This window comes from Culex pipiens, chromosome 1, assembly GCF_016801865.2.
Source record: "Culex pipiens pallens isolate TS chromosome 1, TS_CPP_V2, whole genome shotgun sequence".
Lineage (NCBI taxonomy): Eukaryota > Metazoa > Arthropoda > Insecta > Diptera > Culicidae > Culex > Culex pipiens.
Genome location: NC_068937.1, coordinates 84587936 through 84615381, shown reverse-complemented (window position 1 = coordinate 84615381; position 27446 = coordinate 84587936). Strand labels below are relative to the sequence as shown.

The 27446-nt window shown below is 37.4% G+C and overlaps 2 protein-coding genes across 3 annotated transcripts; one reads left to right on the top strand and one right to left on the bottom strand.

Moving 5' to 3' along the window:
* The first annotated feature begins 2493 nt into the window (after window positions 1-2493).
* LOC128092351 (uncharacterized) lies at window positions 2494-3444 on the top strand. Its single transcript, XM_052705998.1, has one exon. It carries the CDS (start codon window positions 2614-2616, stop codon window positions 3442-3444), a length of 831 nt encoding a protein of 276 aa, XP_052561958.1. The 5' UTR covers window positions 2494-2613.
* An 8138-nt stretch (window positions 3445-11582) lies between these two features.
* LOC120429498 (serine-rich adhesin for platelets) lies at window positions 11583-26457 on the bottom strand. 2 transcript variants are annotated; one of them, XM_039594569.2, is made up of 7 exons: window positions 24411-26457; window positions 23120-23310; window positions 20664-20789; window positions 19978-20486; window positions 19717-19917; window positions 19117-19659; window positions 11583-19052 (listed from the first exon to the last, which is right to left on the bottom strand). In XM_039594569.2, the coding sequence occupies exons 1-7, from the start codon at window positions 24703-24705 to the stop codon at window positions 15242-15244; spliced, it is 5676 nt and encodes a 1891-aa protein (XP_039450503.1). In that variant the 5' UTR covers window positions 24706-26457; the 3' UTR covers window positions 11583-15241. The 2 variants fall into 2 exon arrangements, with proteins under 2 accessions (XP_039450503.1, XP_039450504.1); XM_039594570.2 differs by having other exon boundaries at window positions 25172-26457.
* Window positions 26458-27446: the final 989 nt, after the last annotated feature.

Sequence of the window (27446 nt, the reverse complement as noted above, 5' to 3'; positions counted from 1 at the left end):
TATGAGAAACTTAACATATCTTCATGATCGGTTTGTTCCATTAAAGTCAATGCGTATAAAACATGAAAATTGTTGGTTCAATTCTGATATTGAAAGAGCCATGTTGAACAGAGATCTTGCCTATCGAACTTGGAAATCCTCTAAACTTGATAGTGATAAAGTGAATTATAAAATTCTTAGAAATCGTACCAATTTTTTGATAAGAAAAGCAAAATCAACTCATGATAGAAAGAAATTCAACACAAATCTTCCAAGCAAACAACTATGGAATAACGTTAAAAAACTAGGACTCAAAGATGATAATCGTTGTAGTAATAGTATTGATATCTCTAGTGAGCAAATTAATGACTATTTCGTTTCTAATTTTACCATGGATGATTCAACGATACCCACTTTTGCAGCCTGTCCAAATGGTTTTACCTTCAAACCTTTTCTTGATTATGAAATTATTAATTCGGTTTTTTCAATAAAATCCAACGCTTTTGGCCTAGACGGTGTTCCGATCAAATTTATACAAATTATGCTTCCACTAATTTTACCGCTGATTAAACACCTCTTTCATAGCATCATTAAGACCTCTATCTATCCCCAGGGCTGGAAAACCGTTAAAGTGATACCTATTAAGAAAAAAGGTAATTCCTCTGCAATTGCTAACCTTCGACCAATTAGTATATTGAGTGCACTCTCAAAAGTTTTTGAGAAACTTATTAACACTCAAATTTCTTCATTCATCAACGATTTGAACCTACTGCATCCGTATCAATCTGGTTTTCGCAAAAATCATAGCACAGAAACAGCCTTGCTGAAAGTCCATGACGATATCGCTTTAACTTTAGATAAAAAAGGAATTGCAATTCTGTTATTAATAGACTTTGCTAAGGCGTTCGATCGGGTATCACATCGAAAACTTGTAAACAAACTTCGTTCTGATTTTCTCTTTTCTGAGTCAGCTGCAAAACTTATTGAATCTTACCTTATACATCGCAGTCAAGCTGTCTTTTGTAATGGGATATTATCAACTTTTCAAAATATTGGATCTGGTGTTCCTCAAGGTTCCATTTTAGGACCGTTACTTTTTTCTCTTTTTATCAATAATTTACCCTTAGTTTTAGAACATTGCTCTATCCATTTGTTTGCTGATGATGTTCAGATTTATTTTTGTTCTGATTCCGTTTTTGATTTGTCTGTTATTAGAAATAAAATAAACAAAGATCTCTTAAATATTTACAAGTGGTCTCAACACAACCTTTTGCCAATTAATCAGTCCAAAACTAAAGCAATAATTTTTAGCAAATTGCGATCTTCTATTGTTTGTCCTGCTTTACTTTTTGGAAACGAACAGGTCGAATTTGTAAATAGAGTTAACAATTTAGGTGTTATCTTTACATCTGATTTAGATTGGGATGCCCACATAAACAGTCAATGTGGTAAAATCTTTGGAGTGCTAAAACGCCTTAACTTAGTTACTAGACATTTTGACTCTGCCACGAAAACAAGGCTTTTTAAGTCCTTAATATTTCCTCATTTCATTTATGGAGATTTTGTATATACTAATGCTTCCGCCGCAGCTATCAACAAACTTCGTATCGCACTTAATGCATGCATCAGATATGTCTACAATTTGTCTCGTTATTCCAGGGTTACCCACTTGCAAAAATCACTAATTGGTTGTCCTTTTGCCCAGTTCTATCGATTCAGATCATGTTGTACAATACAGAAAATAATATTCACTAAAAAACCTAATTATTTGTTATCTAAATTAAGACCTTTTCGACAAACGCGCACATTAAACTACTTGTTACCTCATTTTAATTCTTCTTATTATAGTCAGTCAATGTTTGCAAGAGGCATTGTCTTCTGGAATTCATTACCAGTATCTACCAAATCGTGTACCACTATTGTGAGTTTTAATCAGAGTTTATTAGAAGAACTCAATCGTTTAGACTAATTAGTTAGGGAATGAGAGCAACACAAAATTAGCAAGAAGCTTAAACAAAAACCACCTCACTCAGTTTGAAACATTGTAACATTTTAAAAGACATGAAGTCTTACGTTACTTAATTGAATAAATAAATAAATATGTTCTAACCGAAACCAATCAGAAAAATCAAAATATTGTGCTCCAACATGGTTAAAACTGCTGTCCCAATTCGCCCCATGTGTCCCGATTGACCCCAGTTTACGGTAGGTATTTTTATGTTTTGCAAGATGTCAAGCTAAATCAATGGGAATTTGATGAATTTCAGTCAAAATAAACCGAGATTTACATCAATATTACAATTACACGATCAGATTTTGCGTTAGATGAACGATTGCGTTAAATGTAAATTTCCAAATTTTTAACTGTGTAGTTTGACCACATGCCGTCAACTCCGTCAAATTTCAGGCATCAAAACACTAGCGCCAAAGGACCTAATAAAAATAATTTTATGAAAAAAAAAAAAAAAACACTAGCGCCACTCCGAAGCGAATGGGAAAATATTCAAACAATAAGCTTTAAAGCGATGGTGGACAGTCAGTCGTCAGCTCTAGCCGCGAGCGGTCGTCTCTCGAGCTAGTTATCGCACTCGCGCGCGTTTTCTGACGGTGATTTGTTTTCCTTCGCCGACGGCCATGGCGGCGGCCGCGAAGGCGGAAAGTGAGTGGACGGAACAAAGGACCAAGGAGGGGAAGTTGTTTTACTGGAACAGCGTTACCAAGGAGAGTGTGTGGGAGAAAGCGGACGGGTTTCAGGCGGAGAAGCAGCCGGCAACGGACAAGAAGGTGGAGAAGTCTTCGGAACCGGGTCAACCAACCCCGCGCGTTCGCAAGTACCATGACCATCCAGGAGGACAGTGGGTCGTTTTCTTCCGGCCGAAGTCCAAGCCCCTGAACCTGATGCGGATTGCGGCGGACTTGGAAAAGCACTACTCGGGCGTGACAGAAGTGACGAAGCTCCACCGGAACATGCTACGAGTTGCTCTCGACAACGCGAAGGAGGCGAACGGAATTGTTTGTGACCCGAAATTCTGCGTCGAATACCGAGTTTGGATCCCAGCGCGTTCGGTGGAGATCTACGGTGTGGTCAGTGAAGATCATCTTACGGTGCAACAAGTGTTGAAGGGAGTTGGCCTCTTCAAAAGAAAGAACCTTCCGACGGTCCAGGTCATTGAGGTGAGGCAGATGGGCATTTCTGATGGCGAGGGGGAGAACAAGAAGTTTGTTCCAACAAACTCGTACCGAGTAACTTTTGCTGGCACAGCACTGCCCGACTATCTGAAAATCGGCAACGTGCACCGCCTGCCAGTTCGCTTGTACTACCCGAAAGTTATGAGCTGCAGCAACTGTCAAAAGCTGGGGCACACCAAGGCTTTTTGCAACAACAAAACGATTTGCGCCACATTTAAAGATTTTCGAGCACAGGTTCAATGCTCAAACGTATTGCTTTGCAATGTTATTCGATGATTTTTAATTAAATGAATTACTTAAAAGATAACAATATTTTGCTTTTTTTTTTGCCAAAAACAGATTTGTAAAATATTATTATGCCCTCAAATTAAACTCATTTTCGTTTTTGTGATTTGCCCGAAAATCTTCAAAATTTGGGCCAATTATGAGCAAAATCGGTCAACATTTACCCATTGATACTCGGAGGTGAAGTTTGTATGGGAAAATTCGAAAAAATATGTATGGAAACCTAATTTTCTTACGGTTTGGTCTGCAGGGTGCGCTACTTCTATCCAAATATTCTCAAAAGTGAGATTCTCATTGGAAATTTAATGCTCTACAACTTTGTAGAACATACCAAAGCTGTTAAACTCGACCCTGAATAGTTATTAGCGATTTAAAAAGTCATTTTTGTATGAAAAACGTTTTTTTCACCAACTTTAGGCTCGGGTATCAATGGGTTAATCTCAACCAATTTCGCTCAAAATTTACACAGATGCTTAAAATAACCCAAAAAACCGTTTTCCGCTTGTGGAGCAGCGGGTCATTTTTTCTGGGCACCCTAGTGTACGGGCATTGAAAAGCTCGACAACTTAGATGTCAGCCCACCAGATGGCTCTGCGGTTTTGATGATTGAGCGTTGTTCCCATATTTTGGGAGTTGTCTATCTTTTTAAATTAGGTATAGGCCCCCAAAACCAAAGCTAAAAACTCTATTCGCCACCTACATTCGAGTAGGAGAACTTTGGTGCAAGGTTTTTTTTTGTTCACAACTTATTTTTATTAGGTCCTTTTAGGTGCTGTGACCAGGTTAGGACCGAGGATCAAAAGTACAAAAAATAATAAAAAAAATAATAAAAAAAGTCTTAGATTATCATTTTCTTGTGCCATGTGTCAGCAAGTGTGCGATCACGTCAATCTGTTCCTCGGGTGTCTTGCACTGCCTTAAGCGACCTCTGTATTCTCTGTAAATGGACCACAGCTCCGACTCGCTGTACAGCTTCGGTTCGCCTTGATCCGCCTTCGGGGTTGCACCGGCGCCGGCGTCAGTATTATCTGGACTTCTTCCTGCGGGACGAGGATGTTTTTCTTCCGTCCCGACGGACGGCACCGCTCCAGGTAGCGGAGGAAAATCCGCCGCGGTGAACACAGCTCCTGCCGGAGTCTGTTTGTCTTTCTTCCATGCTAGCGGCTTCGGCTTGGACGCCTGCTGTCTCGACTGGATGAACTGCGCACGTTTGAGACAGCTGCGGTCCAGACCCTCGTGGGATCCAGAACAGTTGACACACTTCTTGGCTTGCGTTTCTTCTGCTTTGCACTTTTCTGTGCTGTGGGGACCCCCACAACTGCTGCACCTAGGCTTGAGATGGCAGTTACTGGTTCCGTGACCGAACTGCAAGCAGTTCTTGCACTGGGTCACGTGCGGTTCTTTGTTCCGGTAGGCCACCCACCGGACGACGACTGGTCCCACTTTCTTTACCTTGCTACTCAACTCCTTCAGACTGGTGTGCCCCTTGGGAAAGAGCACGATGAAAGGCGTCTCATCGATGGCGGGAAGCTGCTGCTTCCGCCTGATAGCGTGTACTGTCAAGACGTCCAGCTGATGTTCCGTCTTGAGCAGCTCCTTGACGTAATCCGGTTCCACGTTCGGGAGACCTCGCATTACTACCCGGTGCGGTCTCGCACTGCGCTTTCCGTGCGTGTAGAACTGCACCTTGTTCTTCTTCAGGTGGGTTTGCACCGTGTCGAAGTCGTCGCTCGAGAAGCACGTAATTTTGGTGCCGTACCGCGTCAATTTGTGTTCCGGCTGGACATCACATGACGACATCACCTTCGCAAGGCTGGCGAAGCTCGTGTCTTTCACCACCAGCGGCGGCTGCTTCTTCTCCCCGGCCGACTTGCCGGGTGCTGGAACCACGGGGGTGGTTTTTTCTGCTGCTGGGTTCGCATTGTTGTTGTTGTTGCTCTTCTCCGCTAGCGGGCTGAACTTGTTGTTGCTGAGCAGTTTCTCCACTTCCTGGCCATCACCGACGTTGATCTCCTCCTTAGCCTTCCTGCGCCGAACCTTGACCACGGGACGAAATTCGCCCCCGTCCTCTCCTCCTCCTTCGGAGTCTTCCACCTCCATGCCCGTCACCGCCTGCTTTTTGGGTTGGAACCCGTCCGGTTTCTCCCACACACTTTTCTTCATGGCCGCGTTCCAGTAGAACGGCCTTCCATCCTCAGTTCTATGCTCCGTCCACTCACTCTCCGCCGTCGCGGCCGCCGCCATGGCCGTCGGCGAAAGTAAAAAAAAAAACACCGTCAAAAACGCGCTCAAAATACACACGTCTGCTCTGAGCAAGCTGTCAAACTAGAATCATTTGGTGCAAGGTTACGTTTACGTTTTTGCGCGATAAGTGCAAAGGGGAGTGAAAACTATTTTAAGGTTTTTTAAAAGAAAATTGATCTCTTGGAATAAAATAAAGTTAACAGGAGGTAAGAAATAAAAAGTTTTATCGACTGACTTTTTGATTTTTTTGCTAAGTTGCCTTTTTCATTGAAAATTCTGAGATCCGGATTGAAAACGCGAGAATGAGGTTAGATTGCTAATTTTGAAAATCATTCCAATTACCATTTTTCAAGCAGAGCTTTGCTTTTAAGGTAGAAGTGACTCTAAAAAATATTTGTCCACTTGAATAATCTACATTCCTAATGTATTAATAAGGTTTTGGTTGATTAAAACATTCCCTTATTTTGAATCAGAAAATGAACAGGTTAAATCAGCTATCACAAAAATATTTTCGTTTATATCAATTCTAGATTAAATTTTCAAAACAACCTATCCCTCATAGGTTTCCTATGCAGATAGGGCCTTTTGAAAATTTAATCGAGAATTTAGCTTTTTATTTCTTACCTGAAAATGGTATGATTTGCTATTAATGTCGATTTTATGATGAAATAAAACATTTTCAAATTTCAAACCAATTTACTCGCTTCAAGTTATAATGAAAACATCACCCCAATTTTCAGCGCCCTCTAGTGGGGGGTAATTTTGACGTTTGATTGCCTATCTTTGCTTTGACCAATCAACGGGGTACAAACTAAAAAAGTGTCAAACAAAAAAGTGACCAACCAACGGGGGTTGAGTGTATGTCAGTCCGAAAACCTTTAGGGGTTGCTTTGCTCAATAGAGTAATCTACGTGCGTATGTATTGCGTGTACGTACATGAAAATAAAGTGAGGTTAAATTTTGTCAGATAGCAAAATCAAATGGTGCGCTAGTGTGTGTACGCGAAACGTCATAAAGCTCTATTGTCGATGACAAGCAGGACTACGATGACAGGCACCAAGTTCTGCGACTGCGTTCGACGGATAATCATGTTCCAAGCTAAACCCAGAGAGAAAAGCCCGAAGAAAAGGCATTTAATTTTTTGGCTTATTTAATTCAAAATACCGTCGATCTTTAAAACATTTCATAAAATAACGATAATGGCTTTGTAAAACTTTTTTTTTTCGGATGATGTTTTTCCAATAGATGCGAACCTTTCATTTTACATACTTATATATTTTAGTTCATTTGTTTCAATGACTTAACTATACACGTTTGATTGGTAAAACTTAATAAATGATAAACATTCCACGACCTTGCGATGACCACGTTCCGAAATTACGATGTATACCTAACAGAGAAACGAGAGGATTTTGGACATTGCAAATATCTCAACACTTCTGATGGTTTGTAAAGAAAGGTTGGATTATAGGATTTTTGTTCAGTATAGTTCAATTTGTACACAATGCAACAAAGAGATCTTACACGGAGAAAAAAGAGTTCCCAAAATCGTGAACAAGCGTTCATGAAAATGAGAACCTTTTGAAAAACGTACCATGAAATTTGAATACTTTGTTCGTGGTTCCCATTTTCATGAACGCTTGTTCACGATTTTGGGAACTCTTTTTTCTCCGTGTAGCAGGGAAACATACTGAGAATTGTCCAAAACCCTCTCGCTTTAGTGAGTCTACATAAATTGCTATTGGGTGTTACAAAGTTTGTTTCTTTTTTAGCTATAATATTTATTGAAAATATTAAAAAAACAGTCGAAATTTGTTCTATACATATTTGTTAGTTGTTGAACATTCTAATTCTTAAATGTTTTAACGCAGCTTTGAAATGTTGCAGTTGCCTAAAATTGTGAATCTTGAACTAACTTATTTACAAATTCGTTTATCCACTTACCAAAGTGGAGATCATAACAATCATATCAATTCAATGGAAATATAAAAGTAACTGATGAAACTATGCTCAGTACTGTCTTGTTAATTTTTTTTTATATTTTGTAAGGTCGTTCCCAATATTTTTTTTAGGTATATGTCCTTCGGCTCTGACCAAAGTCGAGGGGGGGGGGGCGGGGGGGGGGCAAAAAAGATATAAAAAATGAAATAACAGGCCTAGGTTTCAACATTTCGATCAAAAAAGTATTTTAAAATGCATTTTACACGCGGCCAGTTGCTTTAGGGAGCGTTCTTTTATTACGTAACGCAAAACATCGGTTTATTAGACCCCCTCAAATTTAAAAAAATGTATGGAGCGTAACACGGCCTACGACCTCCCTTCACCCCAACTGTGTTACGTAATAAAAGAACGCTCCCTTTCCAATAATTAGTTTTCAAAATATCGAGGTATCGACGATTTTTTTTGCGAAAAAAAACTTTTCGTCGGACTGTACATTGGTACTTCATGAAAATTTAAAATGTTTTCAAAGGAGTTCAAACAGGTTAAAAATGACATAAACTTTGAAAAATATTTGCAACGGCCTAAGTTATTTCCATAAACTGATCATTAGGGTGTAATATCAAAATCGATTTTCCAGCACAGCAATTTTTCAGTTCCTTTTGGGGTCCTAAACAACTCCCCAAAGTTTGGGAACGATTGGTTTAGTCCTCACTTTGCGCAAAGCGATTCAATTTTCCATATAAATTTGTATGGGAAAAACCATTTTTTTGGATTTTGATATTTATAAAATCCACGTTTCACGCTGTACTAAAACCGGATTCATATTCGGATGCTCTGGAAGGTGCTCTACAACTTTCCCGAAGAGAGTATGGTGCTAGCTTGTCCCTGAAAGAAGATACAGCGTCCTCAAAACTCGTCTAAAACGTGTTTTTCGAGCAAAAAACACGTTTTAGACGAGTTTTGAACACGCTGTATCTTTTTTTAAGAGCAAGTTAGCACCATACTCTCTTCGGGAAAGTTGTAGAGCACCTTCCAGAGCATCTGAATATGAATCCGGTTTTAGTACAGCGTGAAACGTGGATTTTATAAATATCGAAATCCAAAAAAAATGTTTTTCCCATACAAATTTATATGGAAAATTGAATCGCTTTGCGCAAAGTGAGGACTAAACCAATCGTTCCCAAACTTTGGGGAGTTGTTTAGGACCCCAAAAGGAACTGAAAAATTGCTGTGCTCGCTAAATTTGGACAACTTAATTTTTTTCCATACAACCATATTACACCCTACTGATCATCCTTCGGAGTTTTTTCAGCGTGAATTGTGTAATCCAATTCCTGTTTGCAATGATATAGTAACTTTTCAGTTTTGATGTAAATTTTGTCAAATATGAATGGTAGTTTATGCTCATCCAAAATTGTTGATTTTAAAATTATGATTGATTTTTGTTTTGTTTTAAAGGTGCACAGTAACCAAGGAATTGGAAGTTCTTATTCCAAAATGATCAAACTTACGGACCCAATCCTGCAACAACCTGATTGTAAAAATAGTGAAACTTGAATAAAAAAAATCATATCGATAGTTTCTGTAGTTTTGAAGATAATAAAATGATTGTTACCAAAACTCGTTGTGCAAAAGCTTTGGTTGATGTGTACCGTTAACAGAGCTAAGCATATTTTTTTTGTTGGAATTTGTGTTGAGAATAATTTTGAATTTAATGATCTTTTAAAAAATATATAGGTAAAAACAACGGGTTTAATAAAAAAAACTCTATGACGTCAGCTCAACTATCGTTGGATTGCAAAAAAATCGCTTTTTTTGCTTTTCAAGAAAAAAAAGTTTGTGGAATGTTTAGATCGTATTTTGCGATGCAACAAACATTATTTCTTAATTCATGTTGCCTCAACCTGACCTACGTCGAGCCTTTGAGCAGTTTTTTTTAAATTATGGTTCAAAGCAAGGGATGAAGCGTTCAAGCCGAGTTTCAGACCCGCTTTTGTTTTTTGGCACAAAAGGCTTTTTTTGTTTTGCGAATTCCGTTGGATTGCAATAAATGCTAAAGAAAGCCTTTTTGAAATGTCTAGCTAAAATATTGGAAAACACTCAACGAAGACAGGAATCTTGTGTTTATCAAGAGTATTTTTTTTTTGCAAAAATGTTGAAATAACTAAAAAAAAACGGAATCAACGAAACACCTTATAATGTGGCCCTCTTAAACCTTGCGGTTTCGTCAACGGATCCACAGACGTGTATCGTTCTTTTTGCGACAAGACTCCGCCTCCCGGGTCTCCTAAGTGTGAAGGTATGGCACGGGGAGAGGGCACCAAATACCTATATTAACACTTAGAAATTTTGCGAAATAACTAAATGTGTACTCTTTAGACTGTATTTTCATATAAAACGTTTATTAAACTGTTTTTTTATGTCATGTTAAAAAAACGTGCCGAACGTATTGAAGTTAAAAGCGTTTACTCCATAGAAAGAGAGATACAATGTAAAAACAAATTGTCCGTACAGCCCTGTAGGGTAGCCTAATCCAATGTAAAAGTACCTTAAATCTTAGTAAAGTTCTAAGGTTTATTTATCAATCGATGCGGAAGAATGTATTTTTTAAGGCCCTAACATTAATTTGACCAACTTTTGAACTCACAAAATTACAAAAATATGTTCTAATCTAATCTAATCTAATCAGACCCTAACTTAGCCTGGAGAGTGCCTTAGGTTAAATGACGCCTAACACTCTTCTTGTCATTTTTTTAATATCTGGTGTGCGTTGGGAGCACCATGCTAAGGAGGTTTGGTACTCCGAGTCCCTCTGGGATGGGACATTGTATAGGGACGTGGCGTTACATCGCCCTGCCATCTATCGCCCAGCAAAATTAAGTCGATTAAGTAGTCGGTTTTGATGGAGAAAAAGTGGAAAACGTGGTCTAAAAACAGCGACGCCATCCCCCTATGGTTCATCATTTCAAATTCCGGTGTTCTTAACTTTCTCGTTGGGAACAGATGGCATCGAACCCAGAACCATTCGCTTGTAAAGCGAACACCGTAACCAGTCAGCCACGACCGCTCCCTCACAAAATTACAAAAATATGTTACTAAAAAAGTTCAAAAATTAAGAAAAAAAGATTGTCCATACACCGCAACTTTATTTAATGTTCGATAGATTGTTGATAATGTTTTCATAAAAATTCGGTTAATTGGGTTTTATTGTCTAAAACACAATAAGTGATTTTGAACTTCTGATAATTTCCCTTAGTAAGTTTTTATGAAAAAATTAAAACATTTCACTTATTTATGTAAAACTTTACAAAACTATCGTATTTCAAAAATCCCTTTTTCAAACTGTCAAAAAAACACCTTACAACTTTTTTTAGCAAAATATGTCCATAAACAGTTGTTCGAATATGTTTTATTGTTTGAGAACTTTTCTCAGAAACCCATACATTTCCACATTACGAATTACCCGACGGTTTTCATGTTCCGATTAGCACTTTTAAAGTCCCATGTCATTTTTAACTTAAGCTTTGTTAAGTTCAATTCGACGTATACTTTTAGAAAAACACATAAATCACATGAGTTTGGAAACTCAGCCGAAAAATCAAGCGGCAAAACAATTTATTTTTCAAAAATCCTCAAATTTCCAATGAAACTTTTAGTGCAATCAGCTGAAAACAAATGAAAATGCATTTCCCTGCATATCATAATTTTTAACATGTTGGAGTTAGTTTATAATATTTAGAGTTTTAGTGAATTTTCAATGTACAGCAAAAACTTAGATGGGTAATTCTCTACCAACTCACACGAAATCGGGAAAAGTTGCCCCGACCCCTCTTCGATTTGCGTGAAACTTTGTCCTAAGGGGTAACTTTTGTCCCTGATCACGAATCCGAGGTCCGTTTTTTGATATCTCGTGACGGAGGGGCGGTACGACCCCTTCCATTTTTGAACATGCGAAAAAAGAGGTGTTTTTAAATAATTTGCAGCCTGAAACGGTGATGAGATAGAAATTTGGTGTCAAAGGGACTTTTATGTAAAATTAGACGCCCGATTTGATGGCGTACTCAGAATTCCGAAAAAACGTATTTTTCATCGAAAAAAACACTAAAAAAGTTTTAAAATTCTCCCATTTTCCGTTACTCGACTGTAAAAAATATTGGAACATGTCATTTTATGGGAAATTTAATGTACTTTTCGAATCTACATTGTCCCAGAAGGGTCATTTTTTCATTTAGAACATAATTTATCATTTTAAAATTTCGTGTTTTTTCTAACTTTGCAGGGTTATTTTTTAGAGTGTAACTATGTTCTACAAAGTTGTAGAGCAGACAATTACAAAAAATATGTAGACATAAGGGGTTTGCTTATAAACATCACGAGTTATCGCAATTTTACGAAAAAAAGTTTTGAAAAAGTTACTTTTTGCGTTTCTCTTTGTTTCGTCGTCCGTATCTGTCGCGGGTGACCATGAACGGCCATGATCGATAACGACCAACTTTTTCAAAACTTTTTTTTCGTAAAATCGCGATATATATATTATTTCTATATATCATTTTTGTAATTGTCTGCTCTACAACTTTGTAGAACATAGTTACACTCTAAAAAATAACCCTGCAAAGTTAGAAAAAACACGAAATTTTAAAATGAAAAATTTGGTTCGAAATGAAAAAATGACCCTTCTGGGACAATGTAGATTCGAAAAGTACATTAAATTTCCCATAAAATGACATGTTCCAATATTTTTTACAGTCGAGTAACGGAAAATGGGAGAATTTTAAAACTTTTTTAGTGTTTTTTTCGATGAAAAATACGTTTTTTCGGAATTCTGAGTACGCCATCAAATCGGGCGTCTAATTTTACATAAAAGTCCCTTTGACACCAAATTTCTATCTCATCACCGTTTCAGGCTGCAAATTATTTAAAAACACCTCTTTTTTCGCATGTTCAAAAATGGAAGGGGTCGTACCGCCCCTCCGTCACGAGATATCAAAAAACGGACCTCGGATTCGTGATCAGGGACAAAAGTTACCCCTTAGGACAAAGTTTCACGCAAATCGAAGAGGGGTCGGGGCAACTGCTGTGTGAGTTGGCGGAGAATTACCCAGATGTTTTTTTTTTTATTTCAAATGTTTAAATTCTTGTTGTAATTTATTTTTATTTTTTTTTATTCTCCCCCTCCCGGGCAGACGGTAATAACAAAAATTTTGCCATTTCAATAACAAATACTGTTAAAATAACAAAAAGTGTTATGGAATCTTCTTAAAAAATCTATTTTTGCATAAGAGTTTAATAACAGTTTATGTTATCATAACAATATTTGTTATTGGTCTCATATTGGTTGAAAGCCAACACAACTTTTTAATATCATTTTTTGTTATGGAAGAGTACCTCCAACTGTTATTGGGATGATCGGATTAGTTGTTAAAATAACAAAAAATAATTACAAAGATTTGTTCGAAGAAAAGCTAAAAATGTTATTAATCTGTTATTACAATAACAATCCAATATAAAAAAATTGATAACGATGCATAACAAATCTTGTTATAAATAACATTAAATGTTATTGGCTTAGTATTTTCAAATATCAAAAAATGTTATTCCCAAGTTATTTCCGTCTCCTCGGGCTCCCTTGTTTAAGATAGGCCTAAGTATTGTACTTTTTTTAATAAAATAATTTTGTATATTTGAGTTTAATATTTTGTCAAATCAATGTCAGAGACTTAAAGAGGTTTCCCGCGTCGAACTTTACTATAAGATTTTAGGTATTTTTACAACGTACGAAGTTACCGTACAGGGCTGTACGGATTTTTTTTGATACGCTGCTAATACATATTATTAGATAATTTCTGACAGATCGATAAATGAAAGCGATGGTCGAGATCTATTTTCATCAAATTATAAAACCGTCGTCAGTTTAAAAAAACACAATTTAGACAAACATTTACATCTGTAGTTCTATCTCTATAAACGAGTTAAAGAATTAAATTCATAGAGCCAATTAATCTTGAGATCAGAAAATCATTTTTTTTACATCCTCATAGAACAAGGATTCGAGCAAATTTGTATTTAAGTGTGAGTCCACGAACAAGGCCTTTGTATGGGATGTCGTTTGGACCTCACCATTCTGCCTGAAATTTTCAGGGGTAAATGTTTGTACTGTAAACTGGGGCGACCTTGATAACCCGAGGTGACTTTGATAGGTCTTTCAAATGCCCGTCAAATAAATATCTAAACATTTTTGAGAATTTTGAGTATGTAAGCATTAAGGGATAGCTTATTATCGAACAAATATGCAAAAATGTGACTGTTACATTGGATGTATCAAAATTAGTGGCCAAATCAAATTTCTATCAATGTCACCCCGGGTTATCAAAGTCACCCCAGTTTACGGTACATATAAAACTAGCATCTGGCCAAAATATGAGCACTCTAGGTCAACGGGAAGCGGGGCAAATCGGGCCACAATGTTTGAAGGATAAAAAACGTCAAAAATGTTTAAAACGCTGTAACTTACGCAAAATTCATTAGCATTTCAAAACTCAAAATGCATCCGAAAGGGCTTAAAAAATGCGGAGTTTCTAAAGGGAGATATTGGCATTTTAGTGAAAAAAACAACTCAATTTTTAAATTCAAATAAAAAAGTGTTGCATCCAGATATCAACTCGATTCGACCTGAAGCATGTAGGGGTTATCTGGGACTACCATCTACGACTGAGAAAGCTTTGGGTAAGGTAGTTTAATATATAAAATAAACATTTTTTCTTTTAGTAAATTTTTTGGTTGTAAATAGAAACATGCATAAAAATGTTCATTTTTCTCCATTTTAACCCTTTAAAAATTTGGGCAGATTGGTGAGGTCGATGCGAGATGGGCATGCTTTGCTCGTGGACTCGCTCTTAAGTTATCTATCCCTGACAAAGCTTCTTACTCATTTCCTTAAAAAGCTTTTGGAAACTGGCATGCCGGTCTACTGATATTGAAATATTATACATTTTTTGGATGAAAGCTTTTAGTTTTTTTTCAGTGACCATCGTTTTGATTATTGCGATCAGTGTTTTGTAAAAAAATAGCTTTTGGTTATTTCATTTGGATGAGATGAGAGGATTATTAAAGGATTCGGTGAAACACTTGCCCACGTTGTTGCAGATATTTTCAATATAATCAAAATATATGATATATGATAAATATATGAAATAAAGTGATCAAATCATCAGTCTATTGCCGTCTATTTTAGTTAATGTTGTCGCTTTGATTCAAGTAGAGTTTATTTAAAAGTTGTATTTTTTTTAGTCTGAAGGTGTATGCTTTATTATTTTAAAAATCCATCTCTGGAAAATGCGGCAACACGAGCAAGTAATCTGATAAATGAGAGTTTGGATTGATTAACACAAAAAAAATCGAGGGGGGTTTAGAGCATCCTTACGATCAATGTTTGTTATGTTATGAACTCGTTTCCCAGTATTCAGTTTTTTTCCTCCTTCTGGATTTTTTTTTAGTAAAAGCACAAGCAACTTAAATACAACTCATGTACGGTTCGTAAATATTAAAAAGTTAGATTTATATCACAGAGGAATCGTTTAGTTTTACACTGTTTCCTGACTAATAGTTAGACGTTCTTGTTTGGTGATGAACTGAAACTCAAGTTAAGTGTAGCATCCTGCTTGAAATCTAAACTGCGGAATTTGCTGGGTGATGTGGCGAGCGTTGAACTAGAAACAGGAAAGCTGGCCGCAATGGCTGAAATGTTCTTATAATCGAACCGCATTAGGATGTTTTCGCAACTCTTGATGTGTGAAAACTCGACGCCTTCGTGACCCGACGACTGAAGACGCAGTAGGCCGCTGTGGTGCTGGTGTTGGGGAGCAGAGTTTCCATAGCTGCTGGGATTGACCAGAACTTGAGCAGCATGAAAGGGTGGTGAGTTCTCGGCAGATCGGGACGTCCTCCCGGATGCGATTGGCGTCGCAGGTTTTAACGATTCCAGATACGACTTGTTGATGATGGGTGAAGATGGTGACTTGTCAAACTTGATCATCTGTGGTTCCTTCTGAAGAAGGTATCGATCGTGGGAAGTGCTCTTGAACGATGTTGGCCGAATGCTTTCAACAGGTTCAGGACTTTTCTTCGCCGGGGTTACGATTCTCGGCGAAAGCGGAGGTGATGTACTGTAGTATGAGTGGAAAGTGTACGTTTTCGGAGACTCTCTGTCGGCAGAGCGTGCATCCGATGAGTAGTCACTGCTGTGGTCTTTAGTACGAAGAACTAAGTTTGTTCTCTCTGTGTGATCTTTTTCCTTTCTATGACGAGGGGAGTATTCTCTGCGCTTGCGAGGTCTGCTTGGCCTATTGTTCGATGCCGGCCTACAACGATTTTCATGTGGTGAACTTGAGTAGTCGTGTACCATTACCAGCGGTGGATCCGTGCTGCCCTTATCGAATTGCTTCAACGATTTTTCCAAATTATCAATAGTGTCATTGATTCTATTGGAATGAATTTCCGAGTTGTGGTCACAAAAACCATCAATGGCCTTAATAGAGCTTTCGATCGAGGACAGTGTGGCGGATAAGTTTGCATTGGACTGCTTGAGATAGTCAATTGTTTTGATAGTGGTAATGTAGTCGTCACCCAGTTTAAGTTTTCCATCCTCGATACGTTTGATGATTTCATCCGTTTTGGAACATTTAACTTCTGCTGGCATTTTGATTGTTTTCAGAATTTCCGCCTGAGCATGCTTTATAATAACGGCCTCTTCTGCATCTGCGATGGAAATGTCGTCAAGCTTGATACTGTCCGACGATCGGCTGGATAAATCTGGTGAATCCGCTTTGATTTGCAAAAGCTCGTCAATCTCGTGGCGACTTTTTCTCTTCTCTGCGTTACTCTCTGCAGCAGCTTTGAATCGCGCTAACTGCTCGTCTGTCTTTTTGATAATTTCCTCGGTTTTTGATGATATTCGTGGCATATTTTCCGAAGTTTCGTTCGGTATTTGGGTTTCCTCCAGTTTTAAATCAATCAAAGATAGTCTTTTTTCTAATTTTTCTAAAATCTGTCTATCATGAGCACGAAATCTCGCCAGTTGTTCTTCGGTTTTCTTAATTAATTCGTCTGTTTTCGATCCAGTATCGCTAGCTTCAAATTTGAATTTATCTGCCGTGTGCTCGGGTGAATTTTTAATACTTACTCTCGATACTGGAGAGCTCAAAGTTTCTTGTTCTTGTGTGTTTGCCTGTGGTGACGTAGACTTTGATGTTTCAAGTGTGTATTTACCCACGTAAGCTTCTTTTGCAGGACTCGCTTGTTTTTCCTCGATTGATGCGACTACCGCTTGTTCCTTCTCCTCATTTGGAATGATTATTTCACGGAAATTGTCCTTTCTTACGTAGTAGGTAGGTTCGGGATCTTTGAAACGCGCGAGTTGCTCTTCCGTGCGTTTGATAACGAGATCCGTTTTGGAAATGTTCATTTCCGATTCATCAGCTTCTTTGGGAATCTCACAATCAGCTAGAACTGGCTCTATTTCCGCTACGGCTTGCTCCTCTGATTCCTTGCGCAAAACAATGTCAGATGTCTCTGTTATCGAAGAAGGTTCGTTATCTAATGCGGTGGTAGCCAAGTTTTCCTCCGATGTCCTGTACGAGTGAGACCATGTTACTCTAGATAAGTTATCAAGGGGGACTACTCTTTGCGTTGTTATGTCTGGTATTGGGTTTTGATTAATTTTCATATCAGCGTCATTCTTTGATTCAGTTTGATTAATCTTGGGTGTTGTATCAGGCGATTCCACTTTAATAGGTTGCTGACTTTTCGTCAAAGGTTTTGGTTTATCATTTGAGCTTTCGTAGGAGTGTGACCAAGTTACGGTTGACGAAGCTCCAAATCGCTCATCGTTCTCAACTAGTGAGATCGTCGTTCTTGGTGAACATATAGTTTTAGTACTACTTGTTCCTTCATGAGACTCAATTCTGCTATTGTTTATTTTCTCTATTAAATCATTTACTTCTTGTGACAGATTCAAGTTGATCGGTTCATCGACACAAAGCCGATCAACTTTTTTTGCTTCTTCCGTGAGGTCTTCATCAAATCGGTTAGCTTTCCTTATTATACGCCCTAGTATCAGAGAATTTTCCTTTATAATTTCGGACATCTTGTTGCTCTTGTAAACATTTATATCAGCAGATACCAAGCCTTCGGATGCGGAACGCTTTGACAAATCTTCTGTAGGAAGATTGTCTTCCTTAATGGGATCGTCCATCGAGAAAGATTTTTCCTTAAGAAATTTAATGCGGCTTGCCAGATATATTTCACTTTCATCACATTCTTGAGGCGACGGGGTTGGTATATTAGCGATTTGATACTTTTGAGATGTTTTGGTTTGAATGATTGGCGATTTTTCTGAGTGAACAGTTGTTGATGGTTCTGCATTTGGCGGCGGTATCAATGGTGAATCGTGCTGCAAGCTTGTTCGTACCGGTAGCTCTAATATAAACGATGAGGACATGGATGAACGATTAGAAACATTCGTGAAGCTATAGTTTTCGAGCTTCGATGTATTGTCACTACGATCAAGTAGACTTTCAGTAGTATTTACTAGTGATTCACTAACTTTTCGTTCCTTGATTACATTCAAATCTAGTTTGTTAGGCCGCTCAGCTGCGTTTATTCGTTCAAAAAGTTGGTTTGTTACTCCGTCCTCGTTGACATTGAACAGCGCGTGGTCTTTTGCGTCGGTGATTGGAGCGTCACATGTAACTGTACTGTCACTGGGAATGTTGTTCAAGTAATCCGAATAGTCCATAATTGACGAAGGTGTTCTCAGCGGGCTGATGGTGGACATGCTCACGTAGTGTCCGATATCAGGAATTGGCGATAGCTGGCTTGTACTTGTAATGGCAATCGACAATGACTTGTCGTCGACAGGACTTGCCAGTTCCAACTGTGATGGTTTAATTTTCACACTAATCGGCGGTGGTTCTTTGATCTCTACAATCGGACTATCTGCAATTTCTAAAGCATGTTTACTGTCAGCAGAGCTGCTTTGCGTGTCCGTATGGCTTTCTTCTGCAATGTCCGGTAGGGTGGCCGACTGGACATGCTGTTGCTGTACGTTTACTAGCACCGGGAATTCAAAGCTCAGAGTGTCCTCGGTTGTCACTACCAGCTGTTCGTCATCGGGAACTTCCTTTATACTGTCGGGTGTAAGCCTTCGCTTCATTGGCGATGCTTCTAGCGATGAGGCGCTTAGAAGCTGATTGTCATCGTCGCACAATGATGTGCTGGTACTGGAATCGGCATCGGACTCCTCACTGTAGGATGAAGATTCGCTTGGCCTTTTAGCTCCAATAGACGAAGAACCAGTTTCCGAGATGTTGCTGATGGCTGAGGATGCACTTGAAGACTTTATCAATTTTGGAGATTCTCTGTAAATAAGTTGAAGGTTTTTAGTCTATTCGTATAAACTATTTAACTACTTAAACTACATACGGTTTGACAATATCCGAGTCATCTTTGATGGTTGGCTTTTTCCCGTCCTTTTGCATCTCCCTCCACTTTAAGCTTCCTCGACGTTGTTTTTCATCCATGTCTTTCCAGTGTAGGGTTTCAGCTGGCTTTGGGGACTTGGGAGCTCCCGATTTTCCCTGTTTGCTCGACTTGGGAGCCCTTATCGGAGGCACAGCACCTTGCGGCGGCCCAAGACGTTTCCCTTTGTTGCTTAGGATTGCATTTTTACCCACTAACAGTTGATTAACTTGCAGTGAATTGCTCTGTGGATTAGCTGGAGGCTGTCTTGCTACGGCTGCCGTCAGGATGATATGTGCCTGTCGTTGTCGTTCTCTAAGTTTATCGTACTGTTTTTTTAAAAGGGAAATGTCTAGGTTCATTTTTTCTTTTCCATCGCCGGCATTTCGAAGGTTAGTGGGCAATCCTAGCGAGGCTCGTCGCCCAGATCGAAGTCCCCAAGCAGTTGCAGTTACAGCCAATCGTGAATCCTCATCGGACTCTCCTTCCTCGTCCGAGTAGAATATCCTAAAATGGGTTACGTAGGTAAGTAAAGGTAAAAATTGGCATAATGATCACAATTACTTTAAGCTCGATGACTCTTTCAGCTTGGTAATGTTGTGCAAATGTTTCTCGCGCATTTTGTGGAGATCATGAATTGCACCAATATCAACAATTCGCTGAATAAGACTATTACAATCGATGAGGTTTCCATTGACAAGTTCGGCAGACAATGCTCCCATTTTACAGTAAAAGTCATCAGCCGTTTTCGTCACCAAAATACGGCTACAACAAAATCAAAAATTAGTTTGGTTTCTTTGAAATAGAGTTATGCTTTAGCCATACCCCTCTAAAAGGCCCCAGATCGCCAATGCCGTACGAAGAAGAACATCACTACCTTCAATTAGTATCAGATCCCATATGCGCAATACAAATGGAATAGGCAGACAAGTGCAGAACAAAGTGAGGAACCATTGCATTGTGAAAACGTTCGTTAAAGGTGGCTCAAATGCCCCCTCCGGTCCTTGTAGCTTTTGGAGGTGGCGGGCTAGCTTGGGAAGTTTTGTTCCTAAAAGTTCCCGAAAAACGGCCATGTCTGTCTGCAGCCCACCTAACGATCCACAAAAATAGCCCCGTGGCAGTAGTCCTTCTATTAATAAAATCATCACTTTGATTGAGTCTGCTTCATTTTTGTCCATTACTTGTAGGATAAGGGCGCCCAGCATGTTAAATCCTTGACAGTATCCAACTTCAGGATTGAATCGTGAATATCCCAGTAAAACCCGTTTCAGCTTTGCTTGATTAATGGTTCCGGATGGTCCGGAGCATAGGCTCGACCCCGTACGATGTAAATCCTGGTAAATTAAAAGGTTTGATTGCGAAAATTATGTTTCAAACAATTCAGTACCGTCATCAGGGGTGACATTGGGTTTGAGGTGAGGTTGGGTCATACAAATTTCAGCATTTTTGTATGACCCAATCTCACCCCCCAGACCCAATGTCACCCCTGATGACGGTAGCGAAAACATTACCTTTACAATCTGAATCCCAAGCTCTTCATCGTCTTCGTCCCATTGCTCGCTGAGATATTTTTCACCTTCTTCGTCCCAGTTGATTCCCTTCGTTTGCAGGTATCGGTCCGACAGTGCTAGCCAAAGCTGAATGATTTAAAAAAATGCGTTATGAGTTTCTCACAGGGATAGGGGAGTTTGGGGTAATATGGACAGTGGGGGTAATTTGGACACCCCTTTAAAATCATGTTTTCTTCGGATATAAAGTGAAAACGGCAATTTAATTTAGGTTAAGTAGTTTTGGTATAATGTGTAAAAGTTTCCAAAGGCCGGTTGGCACTGCCTTAAATTCTAATATTTGAAGGTTAGGAAATAAGGTTTTGCAGGGGTTATATGGCAAAAAAGTGGACAATTTTTGTTTAAGGGGGTTGCTTGGACGATGCCTGAGATATGTACGTATAAAAATTGTGCATTTTATCCATTTTTATCATCAAAAATCGCAATTTATGATAGAATATGCTATGGGGGTAATTTGGACATGGCTTGTGGGGTAATTTGGACATACCTGAAAGTCTACCTGTCAGGCAACAAAAAAGTAACTTTCATGGTTGGATGAGTTTTTAAAGGGATTTAGATAAATTTAGAGGGATTTAATATGTCAAAACAGTTAGAAATGAATGTGAGCAATGAGAACTTTCCCAAAACCTCTATTTTTTAATTTAGCTAAATGTATTCCAATATTCGAATTGATGAAAATCTGATTACTGTACATTTCTCGGGTGAGTTTTCAAAAAGCCGTAAGAGCCACTATGATCTCCGGCACTTATTTTCGTTTTTCTCTTAATTGAAACAATATTTCTTTTGTTTTAAGTTAAGAACATTTGAAGGACTACACGTAAACAATCTCAAGCATTTTTAAAATTGGTTATTCGTAAGTAGGTCTAATATCGATGTAAAAAGGGCTTTGTTTACCAATTGCTCTTACGTTTTTCTGAAAACTAATCCGAGATTTGGCGTTCAACAAGACTCTAATGTTGATTGCTTTTAATTAATTTCTTTGACATTTCTAATTTCTATGCTGGTTTACAATAATATTTAAATTTGAAGGGCTACAGAATGTAAAATTTAAAAAAAATGATATTTTCAGGCTAATAAATTCTATATAAAGATTGATTTATATAAACATAAACGATACCTTAATCACTAAAAACAAGTATAGTGTGCCTGATCCAGAATCAATGTTTAAATCATTTCAGTATTAATGATTAAATTATGTATACTACACTGAACTATTTGTTATCTTCCTATTGAATTATAGTTCTATCACAAAATCATTATTTAAACCTTTGATGAAATATTGTGAGCAACACTTCAAAATATAAAGCAATTACAAAACCAGGTTGAAGGATAAAAAGCATGCTCAAAAAATCAAATGCTAAACTTATTCTTCAACATGTGTCCAAATTACCCCACAAAAGGTGTTCATATTACCCCACAAGGTATGTCCATATTACCCCACAAGGCATGTCCAAATTACCCCACAAGGCATGTCCAAATTACCCCATAGGGGTGTTCATATTACCCCCACACAAAAATGTGGGGGTAATTTGGACACCTTTTAATTTTTGCGATAAAAATGGGTTTTTCATCAAAATTTATCGAAATGAATGACATTTTTCCATCAAATATGGTCTCTATTATCCTCTGGTGTCATCCACATTCCTTTAAAATATCCATACAGCCCGTAACTGAGCAATTTCCTTAGGGTGTCCAAATTACCCCACAGTCCCCTACATAATATAACATATTTTGTGGTGATACGAAATTGATTTTTTGGCTTTCAAGGGTTTGTTTTCTAGTGTATACTGTGCTCGAACAGATCTGGACCATGGACTTAACGATGCTAACATAAAACGCAAAAATGTGTTCAAAAACTATGTTAACATTAAACCACTTTTTGTGGATATAGCTAATTCTTTTTAAACTTCCAAGTCCGAGGACCAATTTCTGTTGCAACCAATAACGCTCACATGCGCCCAACATAGCAAGTCCCTTGAACGCCCTGGAAAAAAGTGTATTTCGTATCACTGCAAATTGATGTCAGAAGATAACGCGCTGCAATTCAATGTGATCACCCACCAAATTTGTAGTTGATCTATTAGCTCATTAAAATGTGCGTATACTGCGATTGGAACCGTAGCACTTTGGTTAATAGTCTGACTCTTTACGAGAACTCGCTGGTAATGGAGAGGCAAAACGCTAACTGTGTTCTTCGCCGTTGAACACACTTTTTATATCCCTCTGGTAGTGAAACAGGGGGGAAGGACTAACGTGTGAGCTGCCGGACTGCAAGGATGGCGAGATGATTTCATCTTCCATTTTCAGTAGTGCTGAAAATTAATGTCAAAAGCTTTCTCATCATTGAATTGCAGTAGCGTTTGGTTTAGATGTAGGTATGTCAAATCAATAGTCGATACCTTCCGGCGAAACTCGGCCGGCATTCCACCGGGCAATCGAGCGACCATCTTCATAGCATGAAGCCATTGTTTGAAATCGGCGTGAGTATCCGGGATTCCCATCCTTTTCAGATTTTGATCCGAAGTTGACGTTGATGGGGGAGGTGGTGGAGGAGGTGGCGGTGATATGGTGAATGTTGTGTGTTCCGAATCTGCCAATTCAATTTAAAAATATCGATATTTGTTTATAAAGAATATGTTAGTTGAAATTTGGAATCATGCAACATTTAGGGAAGTCAAAAAGAGAATAACAATTGAGGATATCGAATCAAGAAATAAACCCAAACTTTTTTCATTTTGGAGAGAGTACTAACGTTTAAAAACGAACTTTTGTTCCTTTTATCAAATTCAATACATTGTAAGAATACGTCTAAAGGTATTTTTTTTACTGAAAATTTTCATCCACATGTTATATTCGTTGTAAATTAAACAATAAAATAAAATGAATTCATTTAGCCAAATGCTTACCATGAACTTTTAACAATTCACAAGTGCCTAATTGTAAAAATGGATAATAATAAAACTAATACTATGGTTTATATACTAAATTCGCTTGAAGTTTGTCACCTTTAAATGAAAATATATTGCTCATTTCAAGAATAAATAATTTTGGCGTTTCAACTGAGCTAACTCTTCCAAATACTAATGCAGTTTTCCAATTTATTAAAAAAGAAACTGTTTTGAAAAATCAACGAAGGGAAATTTAAATTTTAAATTCAGTTTATTTTTTTTATAATCATGATTCGTTTCATTTAGAATAGTCACAGAGCAAACAAAATTCTTATATCGATTTTTAAATTTGATTTTAAGTTAAGTTTTAAGAGTCTTTAAGAGATATTTGTATCAAAATATTGTTTTCCCAATCGTTAAAGATTTACAGGTGGTCCTTAACCTTTAGCGGTTTGGCTTAATTTGGATAAGATTCCTGATTTCGACTGTACAGTTTAAGTGATTAAGTATTTTTTCATGCAACCCAATTGTTCGAATTTAGACAAGTTTTTTAATAATCAAAAGGTGATGACAAATCTTGCAAATTTAATTCTATCTAGTGAGATAAATATTACGGGTATTTTTTAAAAGTTCACGGAAGATTTTTTTATGACATCAAATAATCGTAGATGTTTAGAGTGTTAATTATATGAATTATAAGTTTATGGTATTACCCTATGCTATGAAACCAATTTATTATAATGTAAGATTTAACAATTGAAAAGTAACACAGCTTAAAGTCATCCTGAAATATCGAACCAACCTAGATAAATTGACGGTTCCTGATTTCCGTTTAAAGTGTTGGTGTTGCCGCCTATTGCTAAGTTTTTGATTGAATTGAACAACGAGCTCATTTCGAAAAAGTATTTCTCAGACAAAGACAGATGTTGATATAACGGCGAATACCAGAAGTCCGATTTTCGTTTTAAAATGTTATGTTGTAATCTTAAGTGGACTGACAAATCCGACTTGGACACTGCTGAGTTTATTTTTGCGGTACTGATAATACTAAAACCTTCTCCTCTGGGGCACCGTGGCAATTTTCCTTCATAACGCATTACGTTTGATTTTCGCTACAAACGCATTACTTCTAAGTTTTTGTTTGAAATAAAATATTGTATGAAGTTAATGCAAGAAATGTTTGCAAATAATTGAATCGATTTTGATGTTTCAAAATAAGTTAATAAAGCATTTATTTGTACAATATAGATGACTTGAAACTAGTATGCAAAAAATAATATAAAAAATTGGATATATAATATACAAATATATACAAAAATGCGCGGTTTGAGGCCAGCCATGGACTACGTGAACACTTTGTGAGGTAAGAAATAAAAAGTAATTTAAAAAGTATAATCAAAGAGAGGTGATTTGGGTGATATTTCAAAGTTTTCAGGTGGTTTGTGGATAGCCTCTTCTTAGTTTGACAGAATAATAATAATAAGACAATTTTACCAATGGTACAGTAAGCAAGCAAACATAAAATATGACATAAAATAGCTGTTATATGGAAATGGATACTACCGCTCATTTTGATCTTAATTTTACGAATTAATGATTGTCTGTGATATTGATTGCGGATAAGCTCAGCCTAATGATGAATGAGTTTTATCTGGAGTTATTTTTCTGCCAATTGGTCATATATACGGGAGCAGTTTTCGATGACTCGTAGACAAATGTATTTTCATTGATGCCACGGCCATTCTTTTATCATCTGATACACCGAATATTTGTCACCACTGGATATTCCACAGGATTCATATTTAGTGGACGGATAATGAGATGTGCGAGACACTTTTAAGCTTCTTCAGCATCACTTTTTTCACTCTTTTTAGCAACATTTAAACTCTAAACTGACATTCACTTGGTACTGTTTTTTTTAACTACATGAAATCTTGACACACTTTTCTATTACGCTCCTATACACATATACATTAAACCATTTTGTACAGGTTCAATAACTTCACTGTAATATAGGTGTTTTCCCCGATATAAGTCACTTTTTTTCATTACAAATTCTACATGCTACGTTTTTTTTTTGTATTTCATACATTTAGACTGGCTTTTGTATTTAATATTGCACAATGCATGGTGAATACTGTTTCCGCATTGTTGAAACGTTGATTTGACAGCTAATTTCCCTTTTCATTCAACTTCGATGTGTGTATCCTCAAACGCTATATGAAAACATCTGTAACACTCCAGACAAAAAGGTGTTCACTTTACCACCAGCCTGTTCAATATTACGGGATCGATAATTGATACTCAAGTTGTAATTTTGTTTTTACAAACTTATAACTTCTAATTTTGTTCGATTTTATCACTCCCAGTAACACTATAGTAAAAGTTCAAATTATCTAAAAATACGCCTTTATTTCTACGAAGCACATTAATTGAATCACCAAAATGAAAATTCACTGAAGGATGCAATGCTCGTCACCTTGCATCGATTTTAATAGCAGGATAGGAACTATATCCGATGGCTCGTTTTGTGCTACTCCTATTTAACATTTTTGCAATATGATGATTTGCACGACAACCACTTAATTTTTTTTTGTCTAAAATATGAGGTGATGTTGATACTTGACTAAGAAGCAAAATGTGTCAAAATAAAAATGCCATCAGTGCACTCCAGATTTAATTTTTGTTGAAACAATAAAGGCTGATCCTGTACAATTTTTAAGCACATTTTACTAAATATCAAGAGATCACTACTTTGGTTTATGAATCCAGCTTTTTCACGTAATATGGCACATTTTACATTCTGTAATTCACAAGAAAATGTAGCACAACATAAACCATAACTATTTTCTGTATTGAATTGTTCACCTGTATTTGCACTCAGCAATAAGTATTTTCATACCAAGCAATTGAGCATGCGCCACTTTTGATAACATGTATATTACAAAGAAATACCCATGCCAGATACGGCTGAGTTCCAACAGATAGAGCTAGTGGAAAAGCACTAGACAAAAATACTTATTATATTTCTTTTCAAATGTTCAAACATTAACATTAATATGTTAAAATTCCACAGAAATTTTTTGTTTATGAATTAAATTTTTATATATATATATATTACATTTTAACGGCAACAACATAAAATGTTCAAAAAATTAATTTACGAGCCATGATATCAACATTTGAATGAAAAAAAAACAACATTTGAATGAAAAAAAAAGTAAATGTATTATACACCTGTCCAGTTGTTTTGAAATCATTAGTTTCCAAAATATCTAAGTATTGACAAAATTTTTTTTTTTTGCGATAATTAAAGTTTTGTGCTGTACATTGGAATTTCATAACAATTCAATATATGTTAAATCCAGCCCAAACATGCTAGATGATTATCAATGCAGAAAAATGCTTTTCAGATTGTTTTTAGTTGATTTGACTTCTATTTTCATTAAAGTTCATTAAAGGGACCGTAGTGTAGGGGCAAGCGTGGATGCCTCTCACCCAGTCGGCCTGGGTTTGATCTCAGAAGGTGGCAAATTTTGAGACGAGATTTGTCTGATCACGCCTTCCGTCGGAAGGGAAGTAAATGTTGGTCCCGGTCTAACCTAGAGGTTAGGTCGTTAGCTCAATCCAGGTGTAGGAGTCGTCTCCCTGGGTCCTGCCTCGGTGGAGTCGCTGGTAGGCAGTTGGACTCACAATCCAAATGTCGTCAGTTCGAATTCCGGGGTGGATGGAAGCTTAGGTGTAAAAAGAGGTTTGCAATTGCCTCAAAAATCAAGCCTTCGGACACCTAGTTTCGAGTAGGAATATCGCAATCGAGAACGCCAAGGCAATGCTGTTG

Excerpts from the sequence above, each read along its gene's own strand:
- LOC120429498 (XM_039594569.2), bottom strand. The coding sequence starts at position 24,705 with ATGCGTTATGAAGGAAAATTGCCACGGTGCCCCAGAGGAGAAGGTTTT. Across the intron at positions 23,311-24,410 it reads GGAACCGTCAATTTATCTAG|ATTCGGAACACACAACATTC; the intron begins GTTGGTTCGATA and ends TTGAATTGGCAG. Across the intron at positions 19,660-19,716 it reads AAAGAGTCATCGAGCTTAAA|GATATTCTACTCGGACGAGG; the intron begins GTAATTGTGATC and ends AACCCATTTTAG.
- LOC128092351 (XM_052705998.1), top strand. The coding sequence starts at position 2,614 with ATGGCGGCGGCCGCGAAGGCGGAAAGTGAGTGGACGGAACAAAGGACC.